Below are 19,549 nucleotides of genomic sequence, written 5' to 3' on the forward strand. Positions count from 1 at the left end.
CTGCTCATTTCCTGTGCCACAAACCTTGTTAAATAAATACAATCGTCCAGTCTCAACTATTTGGATCCTAGTCAGGGTAAGAAAAAAAAAAAACAAAAACAAAAAAAAACCTGCCATACATTTTTAAAGTAACCACTAACAAACTTCCCCCTTAGCAGCCGGTCATGTGGTCACCTGAAGTCACTAAAGAATTCTCTGTTAGGGCTGGAGAGACGACTCAGTAGTTAAGGGCACTGACTGCTCTTCCAGAGGACGAGAGTTCAAATTCCAGCATCCACATGGCAGCTCACGACTGTCTGTAACTCCAAGATCTCACACTCTCACCTAGACCTACATGTAGGCAAATGCCAATGCACATAAAATAAAGGTAAATAAAAAAATGTTAAATGTCCATTTAAAAAAAAGCTCTCACTATTCTGGTGTGGAGGCGCATACGTTTAAGAAAATTTGAGGCAGCCAGGCAGTGGTGAGACATATCTTTAATCCCAGCACTTGGGAGGCAGGGGCAGGCGGGTCTCTGTGAGTTTGAGGCCAGCCTGGTCTACAAAGTGAGTTCCAGGACAGCCAGTGCTACACAGAGAAACCCTGTCTCAAAAAAAAAAAAAAAAAAAAAAAAAAAAAAAAACTTTTTTGAGGCTATCCTGTGCTGCAGAGTAAGACGGTAGAAGTGGCCCCCTAAGCCATAAGATAGGGGCTAACGAGATGGCTCAATGCATAAAGTGCTTTCTGTGCGAGCCTGACGAACTGAGTTGGATCCCCAGAACCCACACGAAGGTGGCAAGAGAGAACTGACTCCACAGAGTTGTCTTCCGCCCTCCACATACATGCTCTGGAGGCAGCTACCCCCCATCATGCACACACACTAACAACAAATGAGAAGAACTACAAGAAATGAATGGATGCTTTAGAGGAAGCCACTGATTTTATGTCATAGTCGGATCCCTGACACTGACTCACTGTTAGTTTGTGTTTTGCCTTGGAACTTGAGTGACACAGTTGCTGCCCTCCTGGCCACCGGAGCCCCTCCTACCAAGGAGGGAAGCCAGTCTTCCTGTTCCTTACCCTTCATCCCGAACCCTTGCTATCCCATTGCTGTGGGGCACAGGGATGGGAGGAGGACGGTGGTAAGGAAAAGTGGGCATGATTATCCCCTCCCGATGGCGCATAAAGGCTACCCCAGCACTGAGAGATGTTCAGGGGATGATAGAGGGGACTGCTCTTACGGAGGAGCTGGGTTCAGTTTCCGGTGCCCCCGTGGTGGCTCATGACCACCTGTAACTTGAGTTTCAGTGGCCCAGCACCCTCTTCTGGCCTCGCTGGGCACATGGTACACAAACACGCAGGCAAAACACCCATAGACATTAAAAAATTAAAATAAAAATTAAAAAGCTACACTCCGGGGGTGCTGCCTGGGCTTTCTGGGCCACCTTTTCAGATCACCCCCAACTTCAGCTCCAGCAAATGGCAGCTCCTCTGTTTTGGTTGTTCTGGTGTTCTTCCTTCTGACACATGGACCCACTCTCCTGGGATCCCTTGGAAAGATCTATTTTTACCTTAGGGTCGGTCAGTCCCCACTGCTGGACCATATCCTTGCTGGAGGACGCTGTACTTCTGAGCCACTGTGCTACCACAAGAGCAGTGAAACTCCTGAGTCTCCTTGAAGCCTTCAGTACTAGCCTGGCATGGGACACACCGTTAGTCCCAGCACCAGCAGAAGCAGGTGGATCTCTTGAGTTCAGACGAGCCTTGTCTACAGAGTGAGTTCCACGGCTTCACAGAGAAATCATATCTTGAAAAAAATAAAAAATTAGAAAGGAGTGGAGGAAGAAGAGAGTTCGCTAGCTACAGGCCTGGGGTCTCAGCAGGATAGCAGATGTTTCCAAACTGGTGTCCTTTATCAACTCACTCCCTCAGGATCCACCGCTGGGGGCTGGCAAAATGGCTCAGCAGATAAAGGGGATTATCCCCAAACCTAACTGTTACTGCCAGGACCTACACAGTAGGAGGAGGAAGCGACTGCTCTAAGTTATCCTCAAAGGTTCACATGCATCCCGGGCGCACACTCACCCACCAACCACACCCCACAAAAGATAAGTGACTATAAAAATATGATAAATGTCTCCTTGAAGCTGGGGCCATAGAGTGCTTGCCCAACCTCCCTGAAGCCCTGGGGTCAATGTTCAATGCCAAATAAACTAGGCATTGTGGTGCACACCTGTACTCCTGGCACTAAAGAGGTAGAGACAGCATGATCAGGAGTTCAAGTTTATCCTTGTCTGTATAGCAAGTTCAAAGCTAGCCTGGGCTACATGAGACCCTTTCTTGATAAATAAATAAACCAGTAAATCCAATTTTAAGCCATTTATATTTCTGACAAGAATAAGGTTTCAAAAGCGGCAAAAATGGGCCGGGCTCGGTGACACCCACCTGTGATCCCAGTGCTCTGGGAGGCGGAGGCAGGTGGATCTCTGGGAATTCGAGGCCAGCCTCATCTACAAAGTGAGTCCAGGACAGCCAGGGCTACACAGAGAAACTCTGTCTTGAAAATATCAACAAAAAGGTGGAAAAACATGAATAACGTTGGGGCTGGAGAGATGTCTCAGGAGAAGCATACTGGCTGCTCCCTGAGGCCTGGGGTTTGGGTCCCAGCAGCCACAGAGCAGCTTACAACTGTAACCCTTTCCAGAGGTCTGATGCTCTTCTGCAGGCCTTGAATTCATATGATACACCGGCATACTTACTGGCAAAAAACCCATAAAAATAAAAAATAAATATAAATCTTTTTTGAAAAAAAATTAAAAATAATTAAAACGTGACACATACTTATAGTTCCAGCCTTTGGAGGCTGAGGCAGGGTGATCAAGAACTCAAAGCCAGCCTGGGTTACATAGCAAGAACACATCTCAAGAGCTGGGCTTGGTGTCACACACCTTTAATGCCAGTTCTTGGGAGGCAGAGGCAGGCTGATCTGTGTGAGTTCAAGCTCAGCCTCCTCTACAGAGTGAGCTCAGGGAAAGTCAGAGCTACATAGGGAGGCCCTGTCTTGAAAAACAAATAAACAAACAAACAAACAGCAACTAACTAACTAACTAACTAACTAACTAACTAACTAACTAACTAACCTGTCTCAAGAAAAAGGGCAAAAATGGAATGGAGCATGCAAGCTCCTACCTGCAATTCCAATCAACATGTGAGAGGTGGAGACAGGAGATGAAGAATTCAAAACCATTCTCTGATACAAATAGCTTAAGGCCAGTCTTCAAAACATAAGACCTTGTCTTTAACAGAAGAGTTTCTGTGATGGCTAATTCTGGTGTCAGTTTCACCACATAAGGATTCAACAGAGCACAGACACTTCTAGAAATTAGAACCTGTGTCTGAGTGGATGAAGTGGGGAGATGAGCCCTTCATGTGGACAGACATCATCCAGTGAGTGGAGCCGGACAGGGCAAAGGCAGCAAGTCCATTGGACGCTCCAAGAGCTCAGGTGGACTGCTGCTGCCACCTTGAAATCAGTCTCCTGGGTGGCGAGATGGCTCTGCAGGTAGAAGGATTTGATGCTAAGCCTAAAGACTTGAGTTGAATCCCTGGGAAGGAGAGAACCGACTCCCAAAGTTTTGTTGTGTTCTGACCTCTACATACATGCTCTGACATGTGTGTGTGTGTCCCCAGATACACACACAATAAAATTTAAAATTAATTTTTTTTACAAAAGGTCTCTCTGGCCTTTGCCCAGGGTCCTCAGGTTCTCAGGCTTTTGGTCATGGCCTTAGAGTTATAAGACTGGCTCCCTGGCTCTAAGGTCTTCAACTTTTTCTTGAGGCACACTGCTGGTATCTCAGGACCTCCAGCATTCACACAGACGACCTATTAGCCTATTATGGGGCGTCTTGGCCACCATATTCCATGAGTTAATTCTGCTAATAAATCTCCTGTCCTGTATCTACGTGCCCTGTGTATTCTGTCTCACTGGAGGGCACTAACAGTGCAGTGTGCTGCACAGTTTGATGTCATCTTGACACAACTAAAGTCATCTGAGAGGGGGGACCTCAACTGAGAAAACGCCCTCGTAAGATCAGGCTGTGAGCAAGTCTGGAGAGCATTTTCTTAATTAGAGATTGATGGGGACGGCCCAGCCCTTTGGAGTGACGCCACCCCTGGGCTGGCTGTCCTGGGTTCTATAAGAAAGCAGACTGGAGTCAGGCATGGGGCACTCGCCTGTAATCCCAGCACTCGGGAAAACAGAGGCAGCCGATCTCTGTGAGTTCTAGGTCAACCTGGTCTACAAAGCAAGTTCAGGATAGCCAAGGCTACACAGAGAAACCCTGTCTCAAAAACAAAACAAAACAAAACAAAAGAAAACAAAACAAAACAAAAGAAAGCAGGCTGAGGGAGCCATAAGGAGCAAGCCAGTAAACAGCCCCTCTCCATGACCTTTGCATCAGCCCCTGCCTTCAGGTTCCTGCCCTGTTTGAGTTCCTGTCCTAGTTCCTGTCCTGACTTCCTTTGATGATGAAAATGATATGGGAGTGTAAGCCAAATAAACCTTTTCCTCCCAAACTTGCTTTGTTTTTGTTTTTTGTTTTTTTTTTTTTGGTTGTTTGTTTTTTTGAGACAGGGTTTCTCTGTGTAACAGAGCTCTGGCTGTCCTACACCCACTTTGCAGACCAGGCTGGCCTTGAACTCACAAGAGATCCACCTGCCTCTGCTTCCTGAGTGCAGATCAAAGGCATGCACCTCCATACTCAGCTCCAACTTGCTTTCTGGTCTTGATGTTTCATTGTAACAATAGAAACCCTAAGACCACTGGCTTATTCTTTTAATTGAAAATTTGTATTTTGGCCAGCAGCTACTCATTTTGGTAATTCTATGTTCTTCTTCCATTTAAGCCTCAGTGGCAACTTCGAGCCACTCATCATGTGCTCCCCCAATTATGGGATAAACCTGGAATTCACAGATCCAATTGGCCCTACACGGCTAGACCCTTAAATCTAAGGAAGTTTAAAATATTCAAATAAACATAAAAATTGAAGGGAGACAGGAGCATTTCTAGAAAAATGTGGAATGCCCGAATTGGCACAAAGTAACACAAACTTCAATAGACCTAAAGCTAGTAAGAAAGTTATTATCTAAGATTCTGCAAGTCAATAATCCCAGCACTTGGGAGGAGAGGCAGGAAGATCACATTCAAAGTTATCCTCAGTTATATAGAGAGCTTGAGGCCAGCCTGGGCTATAAGAGACAGTGCTTAAAGAAACAAGCCAAAACTCTCCTACAAAACACTAAGCAAAAGATAAAATCTCAGTGAAAGGTTGAAGGCCAGGCCAGAAGCCAGTGCTCAGTGGTGACTGTATACTCAGTATTCATGAGGCTTGGTGTTCCAGTCTTAGACCAACAACAACAGCCAAAAACAAAACAAAAACAAAAACAAAATGAAGGGATGAGGTTGTGAGGATGCCTCAGTTGCTATACAGGCATAAGGACCTGAGTTTGAGTCCCAGAATCCACACAGAAAAATCTGGGCACTTGGTGGATGTGGTAGCGCACGCCTTTAATCCTGGTGCTCTTGAAGCAGAGGCAGGCAGAGCTCTGTATGTGCAAGGATAGCCCGGTCCACACGGTGACTTTAAGGTCAGCGAGGGGCTACAAGTGAGACTCACCCTAAAGTAAGCAAAGCAAAACAAAATCCACAAAGCAATCAAAGCAAAACCAGACAAACAATACACAGACACAGCCAGAAAGCAAGAGTGAAACACTTATTCTCAGTTATGACCAGCTTGCTGCCGCTCTGAGGGGTACAAGGCCCAGAGGCCAGGCCCTGCCGGGGTCCAGGGAACAGAGAAATTGGATAAGATCTCGTGAGGCTCAACCAGTCTGATGACAGGCACCAACTGGCCATCCTCACAGGACCCGAGGGCCCTTTGAGACGACAAGTTCTGCCGTCCCTTTCACAACAGTTGGGAAAACATAGGCCTAGAGAAGTAGGAGCTCACACCGAGTCAGGCAGCAGGGGCAGAGAGAGGCAGGGCAAGAGGCAGTCCTGGGTCAGGTTGAACGCCATCTCTGAAAGGAAGTCAGCAGCATCACACACCCTGGCTGATCCCTACCTAGTACTTTTTGCTAGAGTCATTCAGACTGGTCACAGCCTGGTTGTCATGGAGATAGCAGAGAGGGCAGTTCCAGAGCTGGCAAGTGGGGGGTGGGAGAGGGCAAGGTACCAATATGCTAAACACTGACCAACAGTTGGGCAAGGCTAAATCGGAGAAACAAAGACACAACACAGAGCCCTTGATTTCAGGGACGGGCACGGGGCTGTTCAAACTTCTATCAAGCATCATTCCGGAGGAGCAGGTGAGGGAGGCAGGCCCAGTTGGGGAACTTCCAACTGCCTAGCTGCGTCTTAGGCCAAAGGAGGCCAGGGCTGGCTGAGGCTCTTGAGGAAACCTGAGACTGGAGCCCAGGCCCTGGTCACAGGAAGGCTAGGGACAGGTACTACAGAAGACAGATGAAATAGTTTACGAACACCGCAGGGGAGGAAAGGGGTTTGGAGAAATAAACACTTCCTTCCTTCCATTTCTGTTATACTAAGTCCAGAGCCCTGCATGACACCCAAAAGAACGTGAGCTGTTGTTGTTGGTTTGGTTTGGTTTTTCTAGGGTAGTGGTGATGGTGGAGGGGTTTGTTTGACAGGTTTCTATAAAATTTTCTGGGCTGTCTAGAATCACAATCCTCCCATCTCAGTTTCCTGAGTATCTGGGCTTACAGGTATGTGTTATCATACCCAGACATTTCCCTAAATTTAAAGAAGCCCAAACCAGGTATGCTCGTGTAGCCTGCCATCTTAACACTAGGGAGCTAGGGAGGTGGAGGCAGGAGGATCAGTAGTTCAAAGCTATCCACAGCGAGCCAGTGGTAGCACACGCCTTTGATTTCAGCACTCTGGAGAGAGAAGCAGGTAGATCTCTGAGCTTGAGGCCAGCCTGGTCTACATAGTGAGTTCCAGGATCGCCAGGGCTACAAAGAGGAACCCTGTCTTGAAAAACAAACAAACAAACAAACAAACAAACAAACACATCTATCTTCAGCTACACAGTGAGTTTGAGGCTCTCCTCAGCTACATGAGACCCTATCTTAACAAAACAACAAAAACTGACTAATAAAAACCATAACATACATATATTAATGGGGAACAATATGATAATCTCATATACATTATGACCAAATCAGATGGGAACTTCAAACACTTCCCTGGCAGCAGGATTGAGTGGTGACAAATTTGGGATCTGGAAACAGTGACATGTGTGGGTCTCAGTCCCACCACTCACCAGCCATGTGAGCAAGAGCCTTCCTGCACTGCTTGGGTGTTTCTTGGTCAAATATGTAAGTGCCTAAAGGTCTGGTGCCCAGTGTCTGCAGTTCTTTATTCACGTGTGTGTGTGTGTGTGTGTGTGTGTGTGTGTGTAAGAGAGGGGTGGCATGGGAGTGGTGTGCACGTGGAGGTCAGAGAACAACAGGTTGGTGCTCTCCTATCACGAGGGTCCCAGGGATCCAACTCAGGTTGTCAGACTTATCGGCAATTGCCTTTACCTGCTGAGTCACCTTCCCAGTCTGGGTCCTGCAGCCTTTGCTGTTTTAACAGAAGAGGTAGTGGGTGATCAGTAAGTTTTAGAGGCAGCCATGTCCCAGACAGAATGTAGAATCCTTTCCACCTCAGTTTCCTGAGGATCTGGGCTTACAAGCCCCTGGGGAGTGGTACAGGAGGCTAGTCAAAGCTGCCCTCTTCCCCTGTCACTGCCCAGAGGAGCCTTGGGAGTGGTGACAACCTCCAGAACCAGAGCTGCCAGCTGCAAAGGTCTCAGAGCGCAGGGCAGACAACAAAGAAAGAACACAAGCCCCGGAGACGGCACAAGAAAGGACGAAGCTCAGCTGAGGCAGAGGAGTAAGTGGCTGGGGGCTGACTGGGAGGGCCTGCAGAGGACCCGGAGGACCCTCGCTCTGACTCCTCCCCTCTCCTCCAGTCTCTTCAGTCCACCTTCTCGGAAGCCCTCCTTCCCTTTCCAGTGGGCCTGGGAGAGCTTCATCATTGATGGCCAAACTCTGCTTCAGCCGAGTGCATCTCTTTCCCCGGGCCAACGATGCCTGCTCTTGCCAACGGCCCCCCATCTCAAGTCCAGGCGCAAGTCAACAGCCAATCTCTCTGAAGACCTTGTTGTCGGCCACAAGATGGAAGTGCAAAGGCTGGGGAAGAAGCATCAGCTGGGGGCCTGCGGCACCATTGCCCTTCCTCTGGGCAAAGCAGAGAGCTCAGGGCTGGAGTCAGCCAGCCAGGGTAGCAACTGCCTAACAGGCAAAGGGTCATGGTCAGAGTTTGAGTATGGCTCAGAAGCAGAAGGCCAGGAGGCTGAGGAGGGGGAGAGGGATCTGAGTCTTGGGGAACTGCCCCAGCTCCCAGGGCAGAACCTGCTCTTGGAGGAGTGGGTCTCAGAGGTGATGGAAGAGGAGGAACACAGTGCCCCCAACAAGAGAAATGGCAGCTCGGGTAGTAAGCACAGCAATTCTGGAGAGAAGGCCCCAGGAGCAGGGGAGTTGGAGGGCTACAGACAGGGACGCAGCTCCAGGTATCGAAAGCCGCATAAGGGGATGGCAAGGGCCAAGGAGCTGAAGGGCCCCTGGGACCTGGATCGGCTGCACAGGCAGTTACAGGAGGAATTAGACTGTGGTGAGTGCAGCCTGGAGGCCTGAGGTGCCTACAAGCTTGGGAGACCTGTGTCCAGGTGGAAGGGTTGGGAGGGTGGTAGAGGTTGGGGCTGGGGTGGGTTGGGGCTTGTCTGGATTTTGGGTGAGATTCCCCAGTGGTCCAGGAGAGGGTGTGACCCTGACTTGATTTTCCCACGGACAGGTCCTCAAAAGCCGACCTGGAAGGTTTTGCGCGCAGCTGTCCAAGCCTCTGCCAGGAACAAGAAGAGCTCTACCTTGGGGGATGCTGAAAGTTTATTTAATGCCAGCTTCTCTAATCGTACCTTCCACAAAAGACAGGAGGCTACCAGGTGAGGAAGAAAGAGGAGGTGAGCAAGAACTGAGGGCAAGGGTAGAGAACAGGCCATTTTTATAAATGTCAGTCTCTTTCCAGCTCATTCACTCTTTTATCTATTCACTAAGCTTTCTGATCATCCACCAATCTATCTCTTGAGAACAGCCATCTGCCTACTTGTCCAACCCTAATGACATATTCTCTCTCTCTGTCTCTCTGTCTCTCTCTCAGAGACAGAGTTTTTCTGTGTAGCCTTGGTTGTCCTGGACTCGCTTTGTAGACCAGGCTGGCCTCAAACTCACAGAGATTCACCTGCCTCTGCCTCCCTGAGCACTGGGATCAAAGGCGTGAACCACCATGCCCAGCTGACCATCTTCTTGTTTAAAATTTATTTTGTGTGAGTGTGGGCATGTATGTATAGTGAGTTGGTTTTCTCCTACCACTTTGAGGCAAGGTCTCTTGTTTCTCTAGTGTGCTGTGTCCTCTAGGCTACCTGGCCTGTGAGCCAAATCTTCTGTCTCTGCCCCACCTTGTCATAGGAATGCTGGAGTATAGATACGTGTGCCTTTAGCTGGCTTTTCACATGAGTCCTAGGCTTGAACTCATGTGTGTATGGCAAGCCTCCCTCTCTACCTGCCACCACTTTCAAATTGGTTTTCTTACTGGTGTTGAGTTTACCTTCCATCCTTTATTAGTGTTTCTGCTTGTTTGCAAATGTTTTCTCTTTCTTAGGTTGTTTCTCTGTTCTTTTAGTTGTTTCCTGTGCTATGTATAGACTTCTTTTTTTTAAGATTTATTTATTATGTATACAATGTTTTGTCTGGGGGCTGGAGAGATGGCTCAGTGGTTAAGAGCACTGTCTGCTCTTCCAAAGGATCCAGGTTCAATTCCCAGCACCCACATGGCAGCTCACAACTGTCTGTAACACCAATCCCCAATTCCAAGGGATCTGACATCTTCACACTAATGCACATAAAATAAAATTAAATAAATTATTAAAAAAAAAAAAGTTCTGTCTGCATGTACAACCGCATGCCAGAAGAGGGCACCAGATCTCACTACAGATGGTTGTGAGCCACCATGTGGTTGCTAGGAATTGAACTCAGGAATTCTGGAAGAGTAGCCGGTACTCTTAACCTCTGAGCAATTTCTCCAGCCCTAGACTTTTAATTTCCTACGCATGTACCAAAAATATGCAAAAAGAAAAAAAAAAAGAAAAAAAAAAGTCACTGCCCAGACCAACCTCATGGAGTATTCCCCTTTCGTTTTCTCTGGGTACTTTTGTTGTTGTTGTTTTGAGACAGGGTCTCTCTATGCAGCCTTTACTGTCCCGGAGCTCACAGTGGAGCCCATCTGGTCTTGAATTCACAGAGACCCTCCTGCCTCTGCCTCCCACGTGCTGGGGCTAAAGGTGCATCACCAAGATGTGCTGAGAACTTGTGCAGTTTCAGGTTTTATGTTTAAATTCTCCACCCACTTGGGCTGGTGTTTGCATGCTGTATGGGAATAATGCTCTAACGCTTTTAAGACAGACAGCCAGTTTTTCCAACACGCTTGTGAGAGAACTCTCCTTTCCTCCATGCCTTTTCTTTGCATCTCTGTGAAAAATCAACGTACCATTCCTGAGCCTTGCATTCCGGCCCGTTGGTCCACTGGTCTGCACTTTTATCTCAGCATCATGTTTTGACTACTGTAGTTTAATGGTTTCTTAGGAAGTGAGGGCATATGGTATTTTTAGTTCTTTCTGGTAATACAGATTTAAAGTGCAAGTGCGGTGGTGCAGCCTGTAATCCTAGCGCTCTGCAGGTGGGGTCAGGAGCCAGAAGTTTAAGGTCATTCTCAGCTACATGGAGAGTTCGAGGCCAGCCAGGGATACATAAGAAGTCAAATGAACTAAGTATGTAGCTAGAGACGGGGATTCCTACATTGCAGATGGGGTAGCCAGGGAAAGCCTTCCTGGGAGAAATGACATGTCAACAAACACATGAGCGGCGAGAAGAAAGTGGCTGTGATATCTGGGGGAGAGCTGTTTTTGCCCACCTGTTCTTTCACATATTTATCCCTTCAACATTTTAACTCTTTCCCACACATTCATCCATCCAACTGTGCCTCAAGCTGTTAGGCACTAACCTAGCTGCTGTCAAGTAAAGTGGTTAGCACTCTGGCCCTTTCTCAGAGACAGCTGCTGGGCAAGGTAGTGTTAGTAATGCAAAGGGTCCCAGGCGGCGCGCTCAGCTCCTCGGGGCTCAAGGGGCCTAGGCTGAGTTCTAGTGCTCAGGAGGCCTGGACCAAAGATGAAGAACTGGATCTCAGCTGGGCGGTGTTAGCAAATGCCACTTTAACCCCAGTACTCGGGGGGCAGAGGAAGGTGAATCTTTGAGTTTGAGGTGTCCTGGTCTACAGGGCAAGCTCCAGGACAGCCAAAGCTACACAGAGACATCCTGTCTCAAAACAAAACAAAACAAAACAAAAGACCAAACCAAAGAAACAAAACAAAACAAGAAGTGGATCTCGCTGCTAAATAATTAAGTAGGGAAAGGCCTTAAGCTGGTTACTCCCTGAAGCCTGGCTTCCATGAGAAATGATGTTTGTTTCCAGGGCCTGGGCTCTCTGAGACACATACTTCCTCCTCCCCTCAGGACTGCATGCTCCTCTATGCCACCCTGGACTTCCTTGAAGCTCCGAATCCCCCATGGACATCTTCCTTTTCTCACCAGAAACCTGCTGCAGGCCTGGGAACTGCAGCACCTGAAGGAGAGGCAGCAGGCTGAGTTCCGCAGAGCAAGGGAGCAGCAGGTGCAGCAGCAGGTGGCTCGATGTCTGGCAGCCTACACACCCAGAGAGAACAAAGGGGCCTTGGCTGCTCAGCGCAAACTAGAGGACCTGAGGTAGGGGGCTAGCCTCCGGAGGGTCTGAGGGGCAGGGCAGGCAGGCTGTGCTCGGGGTCAGGCTGCAGGGCCCCACAGCAGGCAGGCCAGGCCACTGAGCTGCATTTTACAAATGAAGATACTGAGGCCTCTGGAAAAGGGGCTGAGTTAAGATCATTGAGTTACTAAGAGCAACCCCTTCCAATATTAGATTAAAACTTAAAGTATTCTGCACACAGTCATGATTTCAAATCTTATTATTTATTTATTTATTTTTTTTTGGTTTCTTGGTGCCAGATGTGCACCAAGAAAAATGGAGATGTCTGGGCATGGTGGCACACACCTTTAAACCCAGCACTCTGGAGAGAGAGGCAGGTGGACTCCTGTCTACATAGTGAATTACAGGCCAGCCAACCAGACCCTGTCAAAAAAATTGTTGAGGGGCTGAAGAGATGGCTCAGCGATAAAGAGCACATACCGCTCCTACAAAGGACCTGGGTTTAGTTCCCAGCACCCATATGGTACTCACAGTCACTTGTAACTCCGGTTCCAGGGAATCCAACACCCTCTTCTGGCCTCTGGGAACACACCAGGCACAAATGTGTTACACTTTCATGTAACACTATATACATATACATGTATATGTATATATATACATATATACTATATACATACATACACACATGTATATATCCACACACACATATGTGTGTGTTTCAACATATATTTAAGATGTTGAAGATTTTAGAAATAGCTAATGTGTCCTGTAAATAGTCCCAGGGAAGCCGGGTGTCATGGCATATGCTTTTAATCCCAGCACTCAGAGAGGCAGAGGCAAGTGTGAGTTTGGGTGCAGTCTAGTTTCCAAAGTGTGCCTAGGACAACCAGGGATATTACACAGAGAAACCCTGTTTCGAGAAACTGAAACCCAAATCAAAACAAAACAAAACAAAACAAAACAAAAAATCCCAGGGGCTCCACTCCCGGAGACAACAGTGTTCACGGTCAGCAGGAATAACGTGTTTCACTATCTTCCCTATTTTTACCATCCCTTTCCCCTTTTTTTAAGGTGGGATCTTTTTATACACCCTTGTTGGCCTAGAACACCCACCTAGCCAGGCTATCACAGAAATCCTTCCAAGGCAACACTGCATCCAGCTCTCTTTCTCTTTTGAGATATGGATTCATCTCGATAGCCTGGGCTGTCTTGGAACTCACTGTATAGACCAAGCTGGCCTCAAATTTATAGAGACCTCCTACGGCCCAGTTCTGGGGATTACAGGTCTGTTCTGCTAAACCCAACCTACACTGTACTCTAGGGAGCGAATCCATGAATCCAACAGCTCTTCCTAACTGTCCTGAACTAGGTAGTACCAGTACCCACCTAGGCGAACAGAGTAAGAACCGAGGCCCACAGAGCGGAGCGCTTGAATGATCTGTCAACACTTGAAGCAAGACCCGGCAGTCGCTGGGGTAGCCTGCTACACTTAATGTTTCAGGGCTCATCCTTCGGTGAGAGGACACGAGAGTCCCTGCAACGGCTCAACCTCATGACACAGACAATATGACTAAGAACAGTCATTGAAGCCATTGACTCGAGGCCAGGCAGTGGTAGTGCATTCTTTTAATTCCAGCACTTGGGAGACAGGGGCAGGCATATCTTTGTGAGTTCCAGGACAGCCAGGGCTACACAGAAAAACTGTCTTGAAAAACCAATCAACCAAACCAAAAAAAAAAAAAAGGTAGGCCACTGACTTGAACACCTATAGCGTCCTTTGTATGCCTGCCTTCCTTTCGGAGAGGCTTCTTGTGCTGGAGCATGGCACTGAGGATTTGGCAGGGCTCAGGTCGCCTACGACAAGTCAGTCTTATCTCAGCTTTTATTTATTTTTAAAATATTATTATTTGTATTTTGAGACAGGATCTCTCTAGATACTTCTGGCTGTCCTAGAATTTACTATGTAGATGGAGCTACAACTCAAACTGTCTCTGCCTCTCCAGTACTGAGATTAAAGGGGTGTGCCATCATGGCTGGCTAGCTCGAATTTTAAGGTAACTTTATAGAACAGTGTTTTTTAGGGACCTGTGTCGGGGAGATGCCTTATTTCTCCCTGCAGGGCACTGTTTGCTTGTCTGTGTCCCGAGACAGAGTTTCTCTGTGTAACCCTGGCTGTCCTGGACTCTGCTTTGTAGACCAGGCTGGCCTCAAACTCATGGAGATCCACCTGTCTCTGCCTCATGAGTGCCAGGATTAAAGGCGTGTGCCACCATACCCTGCCCATTTTGTTTGTTTTTTAAGGCAGGCTTTCTGTGTAGCCATGGCTGCCCTCAAACTCAAAGAGACCCACCTACCTCTTAAAGGTATTCTCCACTACTGCCTGGCCCACTTTTTTCTTTTTTTTAAACGATTTATTTATTTATTATTTATACAGTACTCTTCCTACATGTAGGCCTACACACAGAAGAGGGTGCCAGATCTCTTTACAGATGGTTGTGAGCCACCATGTGGTTGCTGGGAATTGAACTCAGGACCTTTGGAAGAACAGCCAGTGCTCTTAACCTCTGAGCCATCTCTCCAGCCCCCTTCTTTTCTTTTTTAAAGCATGTTTATTTAGTTTGTGTATGTAGGTTTTAAGAAAACTTGCAGGAATCAGTTCTCTCCTTTCACCAAGTGGGTCCTGTTTTAGTCCAAAAATAGCCACACAAACCACTCAGATACTAGTCTCATATGTGGATGGTTTATTGAACGCAACACCCCAAGACTGGTCATGACCAGGTTCACAGAAAGGAACTGTGAGAACTAACTCGGCTAGTTCTCACAGCAGGGTTTTTACAGGAAGAACCACATGCCAATGGGGAGGGCAGTAACACATTTTGGTCGACTGGACACGAGTTATCAGCTAACGTGTAAGCTGACTGCTCCTAAGTGAGGAAGGTGAGGCAAGGCTTAGGGTAGCCAGGTGTGTAGATAAGGGTGCAACCAGAGTGTAGCCAAGTGTGTAGATAAGAGTGTAAGTTAGGACACTGTGGAATCATAGTAAAATAGGTTAGCTTGACCCTCTGGCAGGGTTTATTAGTGTCAGCCGTGAATAGCTGTTTCTAGGAAACAGAGTTGAAAAGTTTAAAATTTTGAACTTAATTGCACCTCATACACAAAATGGAAGCTGAATACTAAGATGGCTGCAGCTATGTCAAAGAGCAGCCTTCAACGGTCCTGGAGATTGAACTCGGGTCCTCCGGCAGGGCAGCAAGCACCTTTACTCACTGAGCCATCTTGAAGTCTCTCCTCCTCAGTTTTTTCTTTTGAGATAGGTCTCATTCTGTAGCTCAGGCTGCTCTCAAATTTGTGGCAATCCATGTGCCCCAGCCTCCCAAGTGCGGGGATCACAAACACTTGCCACCATGCCCTGGTACCTCCGGCAAGTACAAGGTCCACTCTCCAGCTGATGGGTGCAGGGGAGGGCTGCTAGCATTTCCTTGCTTCAGGGTGAAGGTATAGGCAGATCTTCCCTGGCAGGGACGGATGTCAGAAAGGAACTCTTTTCCTCTTGAGAAGGCTCAGCTTTACCAACTGAGCCTCAGTGCTGCCCAGGAGGAGAGGCAAGCTGAAGGGACAGTGGTGGGGAAGTATGTCCTACTGTACTTTGGAATGATAAAAGCTGGTATCTACTGGCACCAGTTCATTGTTGGGTTTTATGCTTTGTTTTGGGCAGTCTTTCTAACAGGAATGACAGTAGCTCTCCAGCAGGAAGTTGTGCACAATGGTGCACACGTGTGACCCCAGAAAGCAGAGCAGGGTGGCTTGAGGCCTGGAATTTGAGTCCAGCCTGCGCAATATGACCAGATTGTCTCAAAAGCAAAACAAGCTTGGTATGTGCCTGTAATCCTACCATTTAGGAGGCTGAGACAGGATGATTGTGCATTTGAGGCCAGCCTGGACTATAAAGCAAATCCAGTCTCCAAAACCTGAATAAACAGGGGCCTAGGAGACGGCTTAGCCGGCAGAGAACTTGATGCATGGGGAACTGAGCTGAATCTTTAGCATGCACTTTTTTTTTAATTAAAAAAACATCAACAAAGTGAACTCAGGTACAGCCACGTGCACCCATGCTCTTGGTACTTGGGAGGCTTGCTGACCAGGCAGTCTGGGCAAATTGGTGAGCTCTGGGTTCAGTGACAGACCCTGCCTTAAAAATAAAATGGCTGGCACAGTGGCATACATGATTAGTCCCAGCTCTTGGAAAGGAATTTCGGGCTGGCCTGGTCTAGTGAAACCATCTCAAAAACAAAATTAAAACTACACAGAGAAAAGCACGTAGAACGTCATGCAAAGGCAGAGTCCCAACACCAGCCAATGGCTGCCTCCACACTTGTAACTGCTCTACTGAGTCTCTCTTGATGGTGAAGGCTCTTTTCAATGAGCTTGAGATCCTGGCATGGTTTTCCCAGTGGATGTTATTATTTTTTTCTCCAGGGAGGAAGGTTCTTACCCTGGTATCTAGCCTAGCACGGGAAGGCCATTCCATGGAGGTCCAACATACTTGCCGGAGAGCCTAGCACAGGTTTCAGGTCTTGTCTGCTTATCCCTTTCATCTTGTCTGTGGGTTCTGCCACTGCATCCTTGGCATGCCTGTCCTGTGAGGACTGAAGTCAAAAGGCAGTGTTAACACTGGGTTAGCTGAGCAGCCATGTGGTCTCAGGTAGCCCAGGTTGGCTAGAACTAGCAGAGGATAATTTCTCATCTTCCTGCTTCTGCCTGCTGAGTGCTGGATTACAGGCATGCGCCTCACATGGAGGGTAAAGCAGCTCTTGTTATAGCACAAATACGGAGGCTAAAGGACATCTCTGCAGTCTCTAGAGCTTAAACTGAGGAGGCTGTCACCCTAAGGGTAGCAGGCACCTTTACCTGCCGAGCCTCAACATCTAAACATCCTTAAGCTGATTTTGTTTTTTTTTCTGGTTTTCCGAGACAGGGCTTCTCTATGTAGCCTTGGCTGCCCTGGTGTAGACCAGGCTGGTCTGGAACTCACAGACATCTACCTGCCTCTGCCTCCTTGAGTGCTGGGATTAAAAGCGTGAACCACCAGCTCCTCAAACTAATTTTTATAAACAGGAAAAATTTCTTGAACACCGCCCATTTTTTTGTTTTTGTTTGTTTTTATTTTTGATAGTCTCACTCTGCAGTCCAGACTGGTCTATAACTTACTCTGTAGCCCAGGCTGGCTTTGAATTTAGGCAATCCTCCTGCCTCAGCTTTCCAAATGTTAGCCACCAGGAGATGTTAGCCTTAGGAGATGTTCTTTTAACTTTCAATACTCTTCATTGATTGGTTCCTCTGTTGTCTTCTAAGCTATCTACACAGAGAAGGCACAGGGTACCTTCAAATGCTTGCCCAACCCCTGCCATAGTGAAGATCACTGGACTCAGAGCTAAAGCTCCCTGGTCACATGCTCCACACAGCATCTGCAGAGCTCTAATAGGGAGAGAGTTTTAGAAAGGGAGAGGTGTGCAGGAGGTCAAAGCCAGGACGACTGGTTTTCCCTTTTGGGCATGACCATAAAGTTGGGCAAGCTCTGGATGCCTAAGCTTGGGACAGTTGCTCAGTCCTACAGTCTAGGACAGGTCCCTTGGACCTTTCTGAGCCATCAGTAAAACAGGGCAAGTAAGCCCCACTCTGATTATCCTACCCAAGAAATACAGGGCTGGAATGGGAATGAAATGGTTTTGTAAGGGTCAGGGGAAAGTTTTACATTGATAAGCTTCAAGGAGGTCCAGCAGGCTCTGGCCTAGACAGTGTCCATGTTCAGCTGCCTAGAGATCTGTCTTCCTCACAGGCGCAAAGAACGACAGCGTTTTGTGGAGTATCAGGCAGAGCTACAAGGCATCCAGCACAGGGTGCAGGCCCGGCCCTTCCTGTTCCAGCAGGCCATGCAGGTGAGAGCTAACACCTGTGCAGGACCTCCCTGCCCCCAACACACAAAGGAGCTGCAGAAACTAGTGTACAGTGAAACAAAGTTGGAGTGGGGTCCTATCTGAGGGAGGGCTGGGACCCCCTCTTAATAACCAGATCCCCACAGTGACCCTAGAAGTCTTGGTGAAGAGCATGAACCTTTCTTTTCTCCCATCAGACCAATGCCAGGCTCACAGCAAATCGGCGCTTTTCCCAGGTGCTGTCAGCGCTGGGAGTAGATGAGGAACAGCTGCTGGCTGAGGCAGGAAAAGCAGAGGGCACCCCCCGGAGACAAAGGTGAGGTGGGACAAGGTACCCACAGCAGCCTCCCAGAATCAAATAGTAGCAAAGCTAGTCTGGGACGCAGAGCAAGAATACACCGAGCAGCTGGTGCCGTTCTGTCACCCTATGGGTACTGTCCCTTACACAGAAGAATAAGTCATCTGGTATACAGCAGGGATTATAAAATTCACTTCACAGGAAAAAAAAAAAAAAAAGACAAAACCCAAAACAACTGAGAAGGCAGGAGGGGTGTCACTCCCCAGGGTTACAAAGCACAGCCAAGCACAGGAGTTAGAGCTGGACCCACAAGGTGGAAGGCTGCACTGGGCATGGGGTGGGGTGCTGTGGGGCCCACTGGCCTTCATCTGTGTCTTTAAGGAGCCACCGGTCACTTGGAGCAGAAATGGAGCCCTCTTCTCTGAGCCCCCCAAAGACAGAGGGTTCCAGCAGCCAGCCTGAAAGACAACTTTCCCCAACCCCGGACCCACAGGACGGTCCCTGAGATAAAAAATTAAACGCTTTATGGCAAGTACGTAGAAATCTCAAGTGTGAGATTTCTGAGGGGAGTTGGCTGTGGATTGCAGATAGTTGTGGCAAGTGGGTGGTCTAGATTTACCTGTTTCCCACATACCCTGGCTGCACCTCTTCCTCAGCAAACACCCTGTCTCTGCTACAGAAGAATGGGACCGGGACACCCGGAAAGGAATCAGCTGAGACTTCTTGTTTTCTCCAACATACCCGGGGACCCAGAAATCCTGGTGAACAGGATCCTGCCTCTGAGGACTCCCAGACTTGGAGCAGAGCCTTAAAGGAACATATCCCCCAAACCAATGTGCTATACAGGAAGCCCACAGAGGAGCAATGACTATCAGAAGGGAGCGTGTGGACCCTTTAAAGGCCCTCTTCTCAAAACCAAAACAAAGCAACCAAACCAAATAAGCAACCAATCAAACAGAAACCCAGGAAGATAACAGGCTGGGAAAGCACGGCATGATGGCTTTTGCCTGTAATCCCTGATGGACCACATAGTTAACCGGTCAGCCTGAAAAAGAGGAAAAACATCGAATGCACATGGATGTGCCAAATTTGCACTTGAGCCTGGAGTGGGTGTGCCTGCCTGATATCCCAATGACTTCCAGCACACGGGAGGCTGATAGAGGGATTGTAGAGCCTATCTTAGAAACAAACATACAAACAAAAAAACCTGGGTGCGGTGGTGCATGCCTGTAATCCCAGCACTCGGGGATTCTCTGTGAGTTCGATGTCGGCCTGGTCTACAAAGCGAGTCCAGGACAGCCAAGGCTACACAGAGAAACCCTGTCTTAAAACAAACAAACAAACAAACAAACACAAAAAACCAAACCAAACACCTAACTAAAAACGAAAAACAGCACTCAATCTCACGGGGTTCACAAATTC

At 48.0% G+C, this 19,549-nt stretch overlaps 1 protein-coding gene across 1 annotated transcript; it reads left to right on the forward strand.

Moving 5' to 3' along the window:
* Nucleotides 1-6,222: 6,222 nt before the first annotated feature.
* On the forward strand, nucleotides 6,223-18,708 carry Tsga10ip (testis specific 10 interacting protein). Its single transcript, XM_055610520.1, has 8 exons — nucleotides 6,223-6,351; nucleotides 7,800-7,939; nucleotides 8,019-8,719; nucleotides 8,900-9,047; nucleotides 11,749-11,919; nucleotides 17,733-17,832; nucleotides 18,027-18,145; nucleotides 18,509-18,708. Exons 1-8 carry the CDS (start codon nucleotides 6,223-6,225, stop codon nucleotides 18,630-18,632), a joined length of 1,632 nt encoding a protein of 543 aa, XP_055466495.1. The 3' UTR covers nucleotides 18,633-18,708.
* Nucleotides 18,709-19,549: the final 841 nt, after the last annotated feature.

Source organism: Psammomys obesus, unplaced genomic scaffold (genome assembly GCF_907164565.1).
Source record: "Psammomys obesus unplaced genomic scaffold, mPsaObe1.curated_primary_1811, whole genome shotgun sequence".
Taxonomy (NCBI): Eukaryota; Metazoa; Chordata; class Mammalia; order Rodentia; family Muridae; genus Psammomys; species Psammomys obesus.

What these genes read in the sequence shown, in the direction of transcription:
- Tsga10ip (XM_055610520.1), top strand. Translation starts at nt 6,223, where the DNA reads ATGCTAAACACTGACCAACAGTTGGGCAAGGCTAAATCGGAGAAACAA. An exon ending in TGTTCCAGCAGGCCATGCAG is followed by an intron (nt 17,833 to 18,026) that starts GTGAGAGCTAAC and finishes TTCTCCCATCAG; the next exon opens with ACCAATGCCAGGCTCACAGC. An exon ending in GGCACCCCCCGGAGACAAAG is followed by an intron (nt 18,146 to 18,508) that starts GTGAGGTGGGAC and finishes TGTGTCTTTAAG; the next exon opens with GAGCCACCGGTCACTTGGAG.